Raw genomic sequence first — 15,182 nt, 5'->3', positions numbered from 1 at the left:
TGTACTGCTACTTCTGTCCTAGGCTAGAGTTTAACTAAATCCTGAACATCAAAGATACTGGAGATTGTTCTGATCCTGTTCCTCTTGACTTGATAATTTGCTACATTCACTAAAGGTTTCTGATGTGCCCCATTACCTCCCGTAATACTGAAGGAATACAATTCTTCATACTTCCGAAGGGATGCTGGTGAATAATGCAGGACAACCAGCAGTCTGCCTTAATTTAAGACAGATTCTTAGAGCTCCCCTAATTGTTTTGGGAGTTTCTTTGGCATTCAGAACACTTCAAACTTGGACAACCAAAAGACAAATAAGTTATTAATGCTCTAGCTTTCTGTGGGTGAGTGTTCTACATCTTGTGCAACATTTTGAAAGTACACAGTAAACTCTCATAACCAGCATTAAAAGCTTTTTTCCCATGTTTATCACCTACGTGGTTTACTAGAGATGCTATTTTCTTCTTAAATAACTATTGCTTTATAGATTTCTTTTGCATGTTTTTGCCATTTCAGTACTACTTGTTTTGTTGTTGCTAAAGAGGTGCAAAATTTGAAAGATTTAGCTGTAGGTTTGACTTGTGTTTCAGACTTTATTTAATTATTTATTGCCTCAGGGTAATCCAGTTGGGCAGAGTGGATTAGGAATGGCTTACCTCTATGGAAGAGGTGTTCCCGTGGTAAGTTTTTGATGGTCATCCTTCTAGTCATAGCTGGTTGTGCTGATTTTTGTAACTTCTTGTTTCTACAAGCTCTTTCTCTAGAGGGAAGTACTGTAGAACCCTTATTTGTGAAGAATTATTTTAGTCTGAAAACTTCATGGAGAAACTTGTAATATAAAAATAATAATAATTCACTGAGGAGTTAACAACTATTAAACACATTCTGAGTTCCTTCTAACAAGTTTTAAAATGTTGCCAGAGCTGTTAGAAAAGCAGAGCAAAGTGAGATTTTAGCTGGAGTTTTATACTGAGCTTTAATTTTCTTGTGAATAAGGCAAGCCTTAACTGCCCCAATTTTGTCTTTTGTAAGAGTGGAGGAACACTTTGAAACTTTTAATTAGTTCATTGGCCTCATTGCATTTCCAACATGGAAGACTTTTTTTTTGTCAAATGTTTTATTTTTAATTACATAAACAGGTATTCAAAAAATTGAATTAGCAAAGTTGAGGAAACAAGTTGCTTTCTTTCAAAACAGAACAAAGCATCTGTTGTGCTATAACTATTTGTGGCAGTGTTATGTGTGGATGCCAGCTTTCATTTGGCCTGTAGAGAGGTTCCTGCCAGCCTCAGCCATTCTAAGTGATTCTGTAAGCTATATGGTCCCAACACGTGCTCAAGTAGGGCCATCTTGAGCAGGTTGCTTGGGCCTATCTACAACTAGCCATCTTTTGAATATCTCCAAGTAGGGAGAGACCACAGTCTCTCTTGAGAACCTGTTCAATTGTCAGTCAGAATATTTCTTTTATGTCTTATTTTTATATCTTAAGCCTGTAGCTGTTTCATTTTACACACGTTCTTTCTGTACTTGAGTTGTGCTGTATTACAAGGCTCTAATGACTGGACCCAATCTTCCTGCAGAACTATGAGCTAGCTCTGAAGTATTTCCAGAAGGCTGCAGAGCAAGGATGGGTTGATGGACAGCTTCAGCTGGGTTCCATGTATTACAGTAAGTGGTATCAAAATGATTTGCCATGTATAAACAACTGCCTTTTCAGAAACTGTTCACTAGGTGGCATTAGAAGTGTGGGTATACTGCATGTATACTGCAGTGTTACTGGACTGCATTTTTTTTTCCTATTTGTCTTTCTCCCCTAACACTTTCATAAAAACTTTGTGTAATGATTTTTGGAGAGAATGTACTGTATTTATGAGGAATGAATAGCATTGACTTAATATTTCTTTTAGATGGTATTGGAGTCAAGAGAGACTATAAACAAGCTTTGAAATATTTTAATTTGGCCTCCCAGGGTGGCCATATTCTGGCTTTTTATAATCTGGCTCAGATGCATGCTACTGGCACTGGAGTGATGCGATCTTGTCATACTGCTGTTGAGGTAAGGTCATCCATTTATAATGCAAGTCAAATAATGTTAACTTGCAAATGGTTGGATATAACCATATCAGCTTACATAAGATATGTCTTAGTTAAAATCCACTGCAGAGCCAAGGCTATCGTAAGAAAAAGTGTTAAATTATTGAACTGCTTTGTATCTCATGAGAAAAATCTTTAATTTTTATGTTGCTCTGGTGTGACAGTTGTTTTTTTAGCTTTGAAGAAAATCAGAAGAATGTAGCACAAAGCAAACATCAGTATTTAAGTACTGATGTTTTTCCATTTAGACATAGTTTCAAGTGTAACGTTTAAGCTGAGAAATAGAAAAATTTTTGAAAGCTCATGTTCAGTATATTTCTGAGTAAGCATGTGAATCTTGGCACATAGTTGCTTAGTGATCTGTATCTTAAAGTAAGCCTGCCTTAAGCAGTGGATTTATTGATTGAGCTGTTCCTGTGAGATGCTAATGCTTTTAACAGGTATTTGAATCATCAAGGTTTAGAAATTATAAACTGTAAAATGTAAACTGGAAATGTAAAATACAAACTTCGGAAGTTCCTCACAGTCTTCTTCCTCTTCTCTACTCCTCTGCAGTTGTTTAAGAATGTTTGTGAACGAGGACGCTGGTCTGAAAGACTTATGACTGCATACAACAGCTATAAAGATGGTGATTCAAATTCTGCTGTTGTTCAGTATCTTCTTTTGGCAGAACAAGGCTATGAAGTTGCACAGAGCAATGCTGCTTTCATACTTGATCAAAGTAAGGACTCCGGCTTGTACCCAGAGGGTTTTTTTGAGCTGACCTGTAATAGTCCAGTTAGTGGAACTTTAGAATGCTTGAAGATGTATCTTGTTCAGTTAGCACTTCAGTGGAAATTTTGTCACCTTTCCTTCTCCTTGCACTGGAAAACTATCAGTCTTTTCATCTCTATAGTTTTCTAACCTGTAAGTTAGAATACACTTAAATTTTGACTTCTGAGATTTAAGAATGGGATAGTGAGTAATGTTTTTCAAAGGAGATTAAGTTATTTGTCTTTAAATAAGCTAAGACAGAGACAGCAATTATTTCAGTTGGGGCTGGGACCTAGCGTCTTTCCCTGGGTTAAAATTCCAACTATTTTTGTATCTATAAGTCTACATCTCAACTAGAGATTAATGTAAAACTTTTACATACACTTCATACAGAAAATCTTTAAGTGTAAAGTAGTATGTCTGAAACCATATTCATGCTAGAAGTGGAAAAAAATTGAGACCTTTGAGGTAAAGCCATACAGTTTGTTCATAACTTGTATGTGGGCAGAGGTGTAGAAAAATACATGTAAATGAAAGTATTTCTTATTGATTTACAGACCCACTGAATTATGTTTGGGCAATAGCACATTTAAATTTTCAATTACTTCTAGTACACTACATACTACGTGTATTTGGGGTCAGCTATCGTGTACCAGGTTCCCACTTAACTCAATTAATTTCTTCTCTAGAAGAAGCTAGCATAGTAGGAGAAAATGAAACATACCCTCGAGCATTGCTTCACTGGAATAGAGCAGCTTCTCAAGGTATGTTTGTACTCCACAATTCTAATTATGTTATTTTTCTGAAGACCCACTGATGTCTGATTTCCTCTTCTTTTTTTTTATGAAGCAAGGAAAGGGAGGAAAGCTTACCTGTTTTTGTTCAGCGTTAGTCATATTCCACATGAGCTTGTGGCTGTTCTTTATTCCACTGGTAGCTATAAAGTCATTGCAATATGCTTGCAGTCAAGAAACGTTCTAAAGTCATGGAGAGTAAAAAGAGTAAAACAAATGTAGAGTGTGTTTCTCTTGCCATTCCATGTGAAATTATAGAGCACTATTAAACATGAGAAATACATATTTTCTCGAATATTTTTAATTGATCCACTTTTTAATGTACATACAAAATACCCTTGAGGATTTTGGTACTTGTCATCATTTGTAAGAAATGCAGTTTCCTATTGAAAGCAAGAAAAGCCCAGTGATCAAGAATGCAGCCTTATTGTTCAACCAAGCAGAGTTTAAACTCTAGTGCTTGTGATCCTGTAGTAAAATACACAGATCTAAACTTAATAGTCATACATCTCAGTGTGAGTTCTCTAACCTTCCCACAGGTTCATCTACATAAATGCCAGTCTATCAACTTCTTACTTAAGAGTAAGGTGTCATTTAAATGGAGCCTAAGATTTTATCTGAAAATATTTAGACTGAATGTTGTCTTTTACTGGAAATAAATATTCAGTTATGAAGTGATTATCAGAGACTTTAAGTTTTCATTGTCTCCGTTTTAAAAACAATTCTGTAGTCTGTAATGAGCATATAACAAATGAAAAGCTTTTTTCTTTAAGTGACTATGGACATTATATAGCTTTTCAATTTGTACTGGTAATAGAAATGTTGGTAGGATTACTGCGAGATGTAATTCCTAGAAAATAGAAGTCAATTGGGTTTGGGTTGTCTAAACCCAAGTATTCCTTTTAAAAATAAATAATTCTGTTTGTGAGAGAGGCAAAGAAGAGAAACTTATTACCTTTTACGGTTTCTATAAAGCCCATAGTGAAGCTTCATATGAAATTAAAAGGCTAACTTTGACTAGATGTTTTCTCTTCTATGATCTTTTTGTTTCTTTGTAGGATATACAGTGGCAAGAATTAAACTTGGAGATTACCATTTCTATGGATTTGGTACTGATGTTGATTATGAAACAGCATTTATTCACTATCGACTGGCATCAGAGCAGCAGCACAGTGCTCAAGCAATGTTTAATCTAGGCTACATGCATGAGAAGGGTTTGGGCATCAAGCAGGTGAGTGAGATGTAAGCTGATAGGCAGATTCATTACAGTACACTTACTAATATTAAAATCCCTAATCAGTACTGGACTTTGGCCACTGCATAGCCACTTAGCAGGAATTTGCATACATCAATACAGTCTCCCTTAGCAATTACAGAAGTATATCCACTTTGTGCTTTTGTATGTCAAGAAATGAGTTATAGGTACAGAAAAAGTTGCCCAGAATTGTGAAGTTTGGCAAAAGGGTAATTCATACTTGTGTACACTTTTGTAATGTGTTCAAGACTTCAAAATATAATGAAACAAATCCAAATCAATTCCAGATTCAGACTACTTCTGCACAAGATTGTTGCTGCTTATAATTTGGCACTTGAAAATACACAAAGCTCTTCTTTTCAAGATGTCATGATATTGAAAACAAATGAACTGATGTTTCAGAGGATGTGAACAATGTGATTATTAGATGTGACTTTTCAAATTAGGCTAGACCGCAGTTTGCATTACAAAATACAATTACTGAAAGAAGGCAGCACATTTGGTTCCTGTACAAAATGTATAGAATCTCAGAATCTTTTGAGTTGGAAGGAACCCTTAAACCTAGACCAACTCCTCTGCAATGAACACATCTACAGCTAGATCAGGCTGTCTCTAGGGACAGGGCTTCCACTACATCTCTGGGCAACCTGTTCCAGTATCTTACTGCTTTTTTTTTTTTTTTTTTTAAATTCATCCTTATGTCAAGTCTTAATCTCCTCTCTTCTGGTTTGAAACTGTTTCCCCCATTTTCCCTTGCCCTATCCCAACAGACCCTGTTGAAGAGTCTGTCCCTTCTTTCTTCTAGCCCCCTGTTAGATATCAGAAGGCCCATATCAGGTCACCCTGAAGCTTTCTCTTCTCCAGGCTGAACAGCCTCCAAATCACCTAAAATTTACAGAATCCTTTACATACTCTTATATGCGTCAGAATAATGAAATTTGTATTTGCGTGCTGATTCTGAGCAACCTACCTTACCTTAATTGAGACAGCTAATATAAATATGGAAAATGAGCACTGAGAATGTGTAGACAAGGAAATATAGTGTATAAAACCAGTCATAGGGATTCTGGATACCTAGACTCTCTTTGCTTGCTATGTCCTAAAAGTTTAGACCTGTAAAATGAGAGAGAATGGAGATTAGGATTGACGAGAGAAGACTGGAACAGGATTGGATTAGGATAGTCTAAAAAAAGACAGTGTGAATTTTGGGGGAGGAAATATTTGGCTTTCCTTTCCTAGAATGGAAACTACTGAATTTTGAGTGTCTCTTCAAATAACTGTTGACTGAAGTCATGATATTAGCATGTGATGTCTACCATTGAAGTCTGTTCTTCTACTGAAGGCCTGTGGATGGGTCCTATATTGATTTTTAGCATTGCAATATCTAATAAATCAGGAATTTTCACTATTGAATGAAGTGTTATATACTTCTATTCTCTCTTTATCTATATCCATACTGCTAAGATTGCAATCAATCCAAAGTTAGGGAAAAAGATCTAATAGGGCATCCTACACAACTTCAGGTCACTGTTGATTCAGGATAGTCCTGAATAAATATGATATTTCTTCCTAGCAATTTTTGCATTATTTTACTTACTGAATAAATATTTCTTGCAGATAGGATTCGATATCATATTTGCCATGCATGGATAGCTTTCAAATTCATTCTAGTTCAAAACCAAATATTAGGCTTCTTCAGAACGTTTTGCACATACACTGATTCATTTTTTCGCTGATATATTGTCCAATTTCTGAGTCCGCATGTCAGAATGAAAGCTATATTCATGCTTATTTTTAGCAGCAGTAGTTTCTCTCAAGTTAATTTTCTCGTAGTGCTCTCCAGGATTTGGCATGATTTCAGTGCTTTTCTTGTATTAAGATACTTGAGCATTTGCAGTTCTTGCTCATCTATCAAGCGAGAGTGAAGAATGTATAAACACAACAAATTGCTTTCTAATTAGAAATAAAAATAATACATGATTAGGATCTGTTTCTACACTAGTACAAAGGAGATAAAGAAATTCAAACAAAGACTTCCCAGGCTTAGGGAGTACTTGTGTTAGAGCTCATAGTTACATTGAAAAATCAGTTTATTTCCATGCGTATCATGAAAGTTTTTCTGTATCAATGAGCAGAAAGCAATTGAGTGGGAGCTAAGGTATTTACCTACATGTATCCTCTGTTCTTGCTACAGTCACCTTTTTCCATCTAGCACAGTAGAGCACTCTAAGCTTCTCTAAAATTGGCTGGCTATTGGTGTTAGTGTGTTTGCCACGCTGCTCTCACTAATACATGTCAGTTTACAATAAAAAGTAGAATCTCATTTAGGAATGTGTTCAGAAATGGTTAGAAGTTGCAGGCATCCTGCAGCAGGCATGCTGTACTATAGCTGGGAGGAATTGTTGCTATGTACTTCTACATGGCTTCTGTTTTCTTATTCTTTCTCATTTGTTGTGGTGTTGCATGCACAGAGTATACTCAAGTTATTAACTAAATATAGGCTTTATTTTACAGTGCATGGTTTGAATTTATTAATATTAATCTATTAGCTTCAATTCCAGCATCAATTATACTAGCTTTATCCTTGGGTATAAGCTTTCATTTACTTGTGTATTCAGAGATGAACATCCCTCAGAAAAAAAAGGAGAGGGTTTTACTTGAATGGTTTTTGTTTAACTCAACCAAGAAAACACTTATTTTCAAATGACTGTATATGTTTTCTTTTAGAAAAAGCTGTAGATCTTTATGATAACTTTGAGTTCTTCAGAACTGAGTTTTGTATCTTTTTAACTGTAGGATATTCATCTTGCAAAACGATTCTATGATATGGCAGCTGAAGCAAGCCCAGATGCCCAGGTTCCAGTCTTCCTAGCTCTTTGCAAGCTTGGTGTGATATACTCTGTGCAGTATGTACGAGAAATCAATGTAAGTAGAATTAAAAAGAAAAATGCTTACAATTCAATCCTCTTTTAAAAGCAGAGATCTTATTTGAGCAGAAATTTTGTGTTTCTTTTTTGGTATTGTCTTTTAAAGTTGTAGAAGCTGCGCTTCTTACTTATCTGTGCAGTTGTGGGAAACTGAGATGTGCCTAGACAGTGCTATTCAGTGCTATTCTTCCCTTGAAGAGAGTATCCCAAACCTATTTGACCACTCCTAGCCTAGCATCTGATGTAAAAATTGGCAAACTGTTACGATGACTGCTTAGGAGAGAAGAAATGCTTTTTTGTAGCCCTAATTCTTATGCTCTTTTATATTCAGTTGTAACAATCCCACTTGAGGCATGTTTGCTTATATTTGGTAGTTTAGTTATTGTACAGAGTTTCTGCTTAATTATGGTACTGAAAAAATGCTTGGAATTTAGGTGATTTTTTTCTCCATATAGTATCTGAAATATTCTTTAGTATTCTGACATCTTACTGCCTTTTGGATTACTTGATAAATTCAGATGATAGGAAAGCTGATTCCTCTTAAAGCAAATTTGAGTTCAGGCAGTTCAAGTAAGACTGACAGATGTTAATAGTCTGAAATTTTCAAGAGCAAACAATCAAAACATTCTAAATCAATTGAGCGAATCATAGTGCTCACAGAAGCTACTATGCAGAGCACTGGTATTCAAAGTTTTAGGTCTGCTGATGTCAGTAGGTCTTTTAACAATGACTGTAGTACAAGCAATGTCACTGCACGAAAACGTTGTATTGGCTACAGCTTATGCAAATCACAGTCTGATAAAAAGGCAGTTCACAAAACTAACAGTAAGGTATTTTGGCTGGTAACTTCCCTGTAAGTTATCTACATAAATCTCTGTATTGTATCACATAATTATCCTTGAACTTAGCGTTCCATTGTTCATGGTAGTCTGCAAATGCTTCTCTGTTTGCCTGGACTGCTGAGTTCATTTCCTCTTTGTATGTAGTATTTGCTCCCCTTTCTTCAAGACAACTAATATAAGAATAAGGTGCATAACAATTTAAATTATTTGTACTTGCTGCATATGTGAAAACCACAAAGTTCTGTATCGGGAACTTATATCTTTAGAATAGCTCCTTCTACAGAACACAGCTTTTGTTGGCATTTAACTCCTGGAAATTGAGAATGTCATTGTAATTACTATTTTTTACTCTGAGAAATAATAGAAGGGAAGAGTAGCAGTTCTGAAACTTCAGTAGTTTGTACATGAAAAATACTAGAAGTCAAATATAAAATTAAAGTGCCTTCCTGTTCTTGTTCTGACATGATAATATGGACTTCTTTCTTAGTTAAGGGAAGTATTCTCACATATTGATATGGACCAGCTGCTGGGGCCTGAGTGGGACCTTTACCTTATGACCATCATCACCTTACTTCTGGGAACAATTATAGCTTATAGACAAAGGCAACATCAGGCAATTCCCAGACCAGCAGGACTACGACCAGCTGTGCCTCAACAAGAACCACCACCTCCAGAGCATCAACCACCGCAATAGCAACAAGAGCCTCAGTAAAAGAACTGGATTTTTCTAAAAAGAACAACTTTCATTGTGATTTAGGACTGCAGATTAATGGTCCCTTCCATAAAAGAGGCACAAAGGAGTTTATAAGGAATAAAGTATGAAAGCTGCTTAGAATTATGCCTTTTTTTCAGGGATAAGAAAATTCTTCTGAAACTGATTTGAATGTTATTTCAGTGCCAATGGAATAACACTATGGCTTTTTTCATGGAAACACAGAAGTGTGCTACTACAAAAATGTTGCCTGCTGTATCTATTTCCTCTTTATTCAGAGTCCTTTTCATCTTAGAGAGAGAGAAGGCTAGCATTAAGGATTTTTTGCCTGCCTGATAGCAGCTGCCCTATTAAAAAAAAAAAATTTTACGGCCAATTTCAGTCCAAGAAGCTGAATTATATTTGAAGTCCAGAACAGCTGGAGCTCTAAGAATTCATATTCTGATCTCTGCCCCAAGTATTTCTATAGTCCTTATTTGATTTATTTTGTACACTTGGGTCTTTTATGCGGTCTTGAATTGTTTAATCTGGATTATTTATAGCTTCTGTAAAACTAAACCAGCAAACATGCCACTGCATTTCTGCTTTTTTTTTTGTTTTGAGTATTTTCCCTCATTACCCTTAAAGTAGACAGTTGTCAACAGCTAGTAGGTAGCCCAGGAGGAGAGTCGGAACAGATAGGGTTTGTAAAGTTAATTAGTTGAAAACTACACAGGCATTGCCTAGATCTCACATCATTCTAAAAAGTTTTTTGGAGCCTCTGTAACATGCAGTCCTTAGTGGTGTAAGGAAAAGTTGGTAGTGTATCTAAATAATGTAACCTTGCTCTTACAGAGAGACTATTTACATTGCAGAAAGCACCAGTATTAGTGTGGACATGGAAGAAAGAACAGAGCCAGACAACTGAGTTAGCCTATGCCTTCTCAGTTTTAAGTAGAGGAAGCCTTGTATTTAATTTTCAATAATACTGCATGTTATCTGCACTGTAAGAAGATCCTCTCACAGGTGAAACGTGGTATTTTTATGCGCATCTGTTTAATGCGTCAAAAACAATAGAAGGGCCGCAAAGACACGTGCTTTCTACAGAAAGGTGTGGACTTACGCCAGTGATGCTACATGTTCAGTTATCTGATTAAAAAATCAGATTTAAATCACTGCTATGGCCTACCCTTCTTGTACCTGACATACATGAGAAAGTCAGGAGTAACATTTCTGAGTAGCTGTACTACCTGAGGATCCCCTGTAACAAAATCTGAAGACAGAGAGTGTTATTGACTCTTGATACCACCAGGTTAGTGCGAAGACCTTTTTTCTGAGTATAGAGAGTAGGTATGACCTGTGGGCATAGGTTTTTAGACTGCAAGAAGTTAGTGACAGTTTGTCATTGAACTACTATTTCAGGGTATAAGGGTGGGAAACATTATTTTAGATGTAACAAATACAGATAAAGTCAGTTAAATACTTGTTTCTGTGCTAGCATTAAACCCCTGAATATGCTGTCTTAAAGCAGAATGAAATACAAATGACAAGGCTTCATCTTCTCGCTGACAAAATCTGCTTCGCTCAAAGGGTTAAGAGCTTCCTTTCATGTGTTTTTTTTTTTTTCAGTGCGTTGGCAGCAACCTGTCAATAGACTTTAATCTGTTTTTGTACTTCATGCAATTGTTGCATAATATATCTGTAGTTTGGGAGAGAGAAAAAATCTGCTGTTCTGTGAAGTGAAATGTCATAGATGACTTAGGATTAAAATATAGGTAGAGCTTCTTGGTACTTCAAAACGCTTCTGCTGGTTATGTGGAAACAAATCTTTCATTGTAGTTTGATGGAGGGTTGCAGCATGTGATAGAGGAATGTTTTTGTTTCAGTCTTTATCATCATTATCAGATGGAACAGTATTGAACTGAAATGTAGAGTCTGGAATGTACAGCACTTCCAGTTGCGTTTCTAAGGTACCTGTGACTTCTGAGCACTTCCTCTGAAGTATTTTTTGCCTCTGTCACCTGATAGCTCTTTTCTAGCTCAGCATGAATAAATTAAAGATTATATGGAAAATGTTTTCCAGTTAACTATCACTGGTTCATTGGTCTCTTAGGATGTTTAATAATTACGTTACTGCTTTATTAAAAATATTTTTTTTGTTTTATCTGCTAGAACTAAATTCTAAAAGCTCTGTTTGCATGAGACTCATCATTGTTGCTATGTGACAGTCTTACAGCTAGCTTTTCACTGAACTGATGCATTTTTACAACTAAGAAATCAGCAGAAGAAAATGGCTGAACATCAGCGAGTTATTCCATTTTAAAGAACTGCTTTTTGAAGAAGCAATAAGGAAGTCTTTCTGCTTTTTTCCCCCTTTCTACCAAATTGCTACCGCTAACTTTTTTCAGATGACATTCATTTGAGTGAAGTGGTAGTAGTAAAAAGGCACTTACCATGAGTAATAGCAAGTTAACTCAGGGATTAAAGAAATGAATACATTTTCTAAATCACTTGTCATACAACATCACTTCAGCTTCTGTGACAATCCCTTGCTACTCTACTCTGAAACTTGCATTTTGAGAGAAATGTGTTTAACTCTTACTAGCAATATGTTTCTTGTGTGCTTGGTTTATCAAACTGCTTTTTTCATAATGAAATTGGATTGCTCAGTTGTTTGCAGTGAAGTGCTCTTCCCTTTCAGTAGTGTATAGATTGTCTTATAGCTTATATGCAGAGTTATTTTAGAAGGGATACTTAACTTTAAGAGAAGCGTTTTTACTTATCTGAAGTGTTCTTTGAATGGAAAAACAGTATTCTTTGTAGTGGCTTAGGCCAGAGCATGCCTGTTTGACCTTCCCCTTCACTCTCCCTGAAGGGAGAATAACAACTACAGAGAGCAGTAACTGTTGTCAGTGGCAGTTCTATGTGTGAGAAAACAGTGGAAAGATGTGATGGAAGACACTGTTCTACACCTTGCATAGTTAATTAAACACATCAGCTGTTCTTGCAGTCTGAAAATAACATGAAACTGTTGAGGAAACTAAGGTTCTAGTTCTTCCCTTTGAGATTTGCCCCTGAGCTTAATCTATCAAAATAATTTTCCTTGCTTTGTATGTCTGTCATAGGAGAATCTAATTGCAGGTAAGGCCTTTGATATTTATATCCCAGTGAGACTCCTAAACCTTATTTACTTTTTAGTCGTTTTCCATAAAACATCAGCTGCTCTTATAAAGCTTAAAAGTAGAAAAAAAAAAAAAAACCAACAAACTACTATCAAATATTCTTCTTGGAGAAGAGCATTAAGTTGTGGGTTGTAAAAGGACTTTTATGACTATGCATTATCTAGTTTCCACCTACCTTACGCTAGTTTTGGCCTATAAGGATTATATTACAGGGGGTCACAGTCACTTGCAAGTTACTTTCTTTTTAGATAAGCAACAATAAACTGAAATCTTATTTTTGTTTCAGAGAATATTAAACTAAAAAAAAAACTTAGTTTGGTTTGACAACTACTGCAAATGCATATGCCAAATAGGATTCCCCCCTCAAATAGTCCTTTGTTTTTATCGGCTGCAGTTCTTTAAAGGGTCTTGTAGGACTTTTGTAAATTTATTTTGTATTTAAAATCAGTATAAAGGCTGGTCAAATGTAATATAATTGTGTAAACAAATTCTGTTAATAGAAAGATGTACAGATTCATTTTGTACTGTATCTTTAATCTTGTGAAATAAAGTTACCACTTGTGTGGTTACCTTCAGTGTTTACAGTGCTTATGGTAACAGGATGTCAGTTGTAAATCATTTATACTGTCCTTTGCCACTACAGAATGCATACCTTCTTATAAGGGCGCTCATGTTTCTTTCACTTTCATTCCTCTTCAAAAACAAAAAGTTCTATTTCAGGCAGGTCACTTAAGGAAATAGTTGCTCATATTTTTACTTCCTTGAAACTGAACTTTCTGTGTGTTTCTGTGCCCTAGTGAGGCCCCACCTCGAGTACTGTGTCCAGTTTTGGGCCCCTCACTGTAAAAAAGACATTGAGGCCCTGGAGCGTGTTCAGAGGAGGGCGACGAAGCTGGTGAGGGGTCTGGAGCACAGGGCTTATGAGGAGCGGCTGAGGGAGCTGGGATTGTTCAGTCTGGAGAAGAGGAGGCTCAGGGGAGACCTCATCGCTCTCTATAACTACCTGAAGGGAGGTTGTAGTGAGCTGGGGGTCAGCCTCTTCTCTCTTGTAACTAGTGACAGGACGAGGGGGAATGGCTTCAAGTTGCGCCAGGGGAGATTTAGGCTGGACATTAGGAAATACTACTTTTCTGAAAGAGTGGTCAGACGCTGGAACAGGCTGCCCAGGGAGGTGGTTGAGTCGCCGTCCCTGGAGGTGTTCAAGAAACGTTTAGATACAGCGTTGAGAGACCTGGTTTAGTGGGGTTATGTTGGTGGTAGGTGGATGGTTGGACTGGGTGATCTTGTAGGTCTTTTCCAACCTAGCTAATTCTATGATTCTATGATTTTGCACTGACAATTCCAAAATGTTAAGAAAAACTTAAAAAAAAAAAAAAAAATTCAAAAATACTTCAGTTTATTTCTTTCATTCTTCTGGTGCTTTCCCTATTTCCTGTCTCAGGTTATTTTTTCTTGATACTCATTCTCCTTTCCTATCACAGATATGAGCTGTAATGTATAATTAGACTTTTTGGATTTCCTATATTGCATGTGGCTCCATTTCTGTACAAGGCTCATAGTAATATTGCTCTTTATTTTTCTTTTTTAATTGCTTTTGATTGTCTGCTGCAGAAACTCTTCTACCTGGGATGTTTGCTTGCAGCCACTAGGGGGCATCAGATACTAAGTGGTGCCCCAGTTGCCTAAGAAATACTTCACAAATCAAAAATGAGTAATTCTTGCTCCTTCAGAAACTGTGAAATCATGGATATGTTGAGAGAGAGGAGTTAAGTACTTGCTGGCAGGTGCTTCAGAACTTGCTTTACAAATATGAGAGAATTAAGTATACCAAACTACTGATTTGCGATGTCAGAATTTAAAAATCACTATCTTTTATACCTGCTACATCACTCTCCTACAGGACTAAGCCAGAACAATGTGTTCTTATGTTGTGCTTGAAGTAGAGAGGAAAAATAACTACATTTTTGTGCTTCAAAGAGGAAAACACACACACACACACACACACACAAAAAAAAAAAAAAAAAAAAAAAAAAAAAAAAAAAAACAAGGAAAAAGTAAGCTCACAGAGCAAAGTGCTCTAGAACAGGTATTCCCTGTGCTAATCTAAAGTTGAATGTCACAGCTTTTTAATAAGACTGTTCAACTGGGTAGACTGGAGAATGGGGGCATGGAGGAACCTGATGAGGTTTAATGAGCAAGTGTAGAGTCTTGCACCTCGGGAGGAATAACCACATGCATCAGTGCAGGCTGTGGGGGATGACCTGCTGGAGAGCAGCTCTGCAGAGATGAACCGGGTGCTCCTGGTGGAGAACAGATTCGCCGTGACCCAGCAGCGTCCCCCTGTGGCCAAGATGGCCAATGGCATCCTGGGGTGCGTTATAGAGAGCGGCCTGGTGAGGCCACATTTAGACTACTGTGTCCAGTTCTGGGCTCCCCATTTCAAAAAAGACAGGGATCTCCTAGGAGGAGTCCAGTGGAGGGCCGTAAAGATGATTAAGGGCCTGGAGCATCTCCCATATGAGGAAAGGCTGAGAAAGCTGGGTCTATTCAGCCTGGGGAAAAGAAGGCGGGAGAGATCTGATCAATGTTTATAAATATTTAAAGGGATATGGGAGGAAAATGGGTGAGGCCAGGCTCTTCTCAGTGGT

At 36.8% G+C, this 15,182-nt stretch overlaps 1 protein-coding gene across 2 annotated transcripts in view; it reads left to right on the top strand.

Annotated features, from left to right (window-relative positions):
* SEL1L (SEL1L ERAD E3 ligase adaptor subunit) overlaps positions 1–13,104 on the top strand; it is a 31,311-nt gene extending 18,207 nt beyond the window's left edge. Inside the window, exons 14-21 of one of the 2 annotated variants that reach the window (XM_021401791.1) lie at positions 614–676; positions 1,577–1,664; positions 1,904–2,052; positions 2,646–2,811; positions 3,536–3,607; positions 4,696–4,868; positions 7,689–7,817; positions 9,149–13,104. In XM_021401791.1, coding sequence (XP_021257466.1) covers positions 614–676; positions 1,577–1,664; positions 1,904–2,052; positions 2,646–2,811; positions 3,536–3,607; positions 4,696–4,868; positions 7,689–7,817; positions 9,149–9,355 — 1,047 coding nt within the window. In that variant the 3' untranslated portion in view covers positions 9,356–13,104. Of the gene's footprint in view, positions 1–613; positions 677–1,576; positions 1,665–1,903; positions 2,053–2,645; positions 2,812–3,532; positions 3,608–4,695; positions 4,869–7,688; positions 7,818–9,148 lie in introns of both variants that reach the window. The other variant, XM_021401790.1, reaches the window with a different exon arrangement.

Source organism: Numida meleagris, chromosome 6 (genome assembly GCF_002078875.1).
Source record: "Numida meleagris isolate 19003 breed g44 Domestic line chromosome 6, NumMel1.0, whole genome shotgun sequence".
NCBI lineage: Eukaryota > Metazoa > Chordata > Aves > Galliformes > Numididae > Numida > Numida meleagris.
The sequence above is the reverse complement of the archived record's forward strand: the minus strand, read 5'-3'. Positions and strand labels throughout refer to the sequence as shown.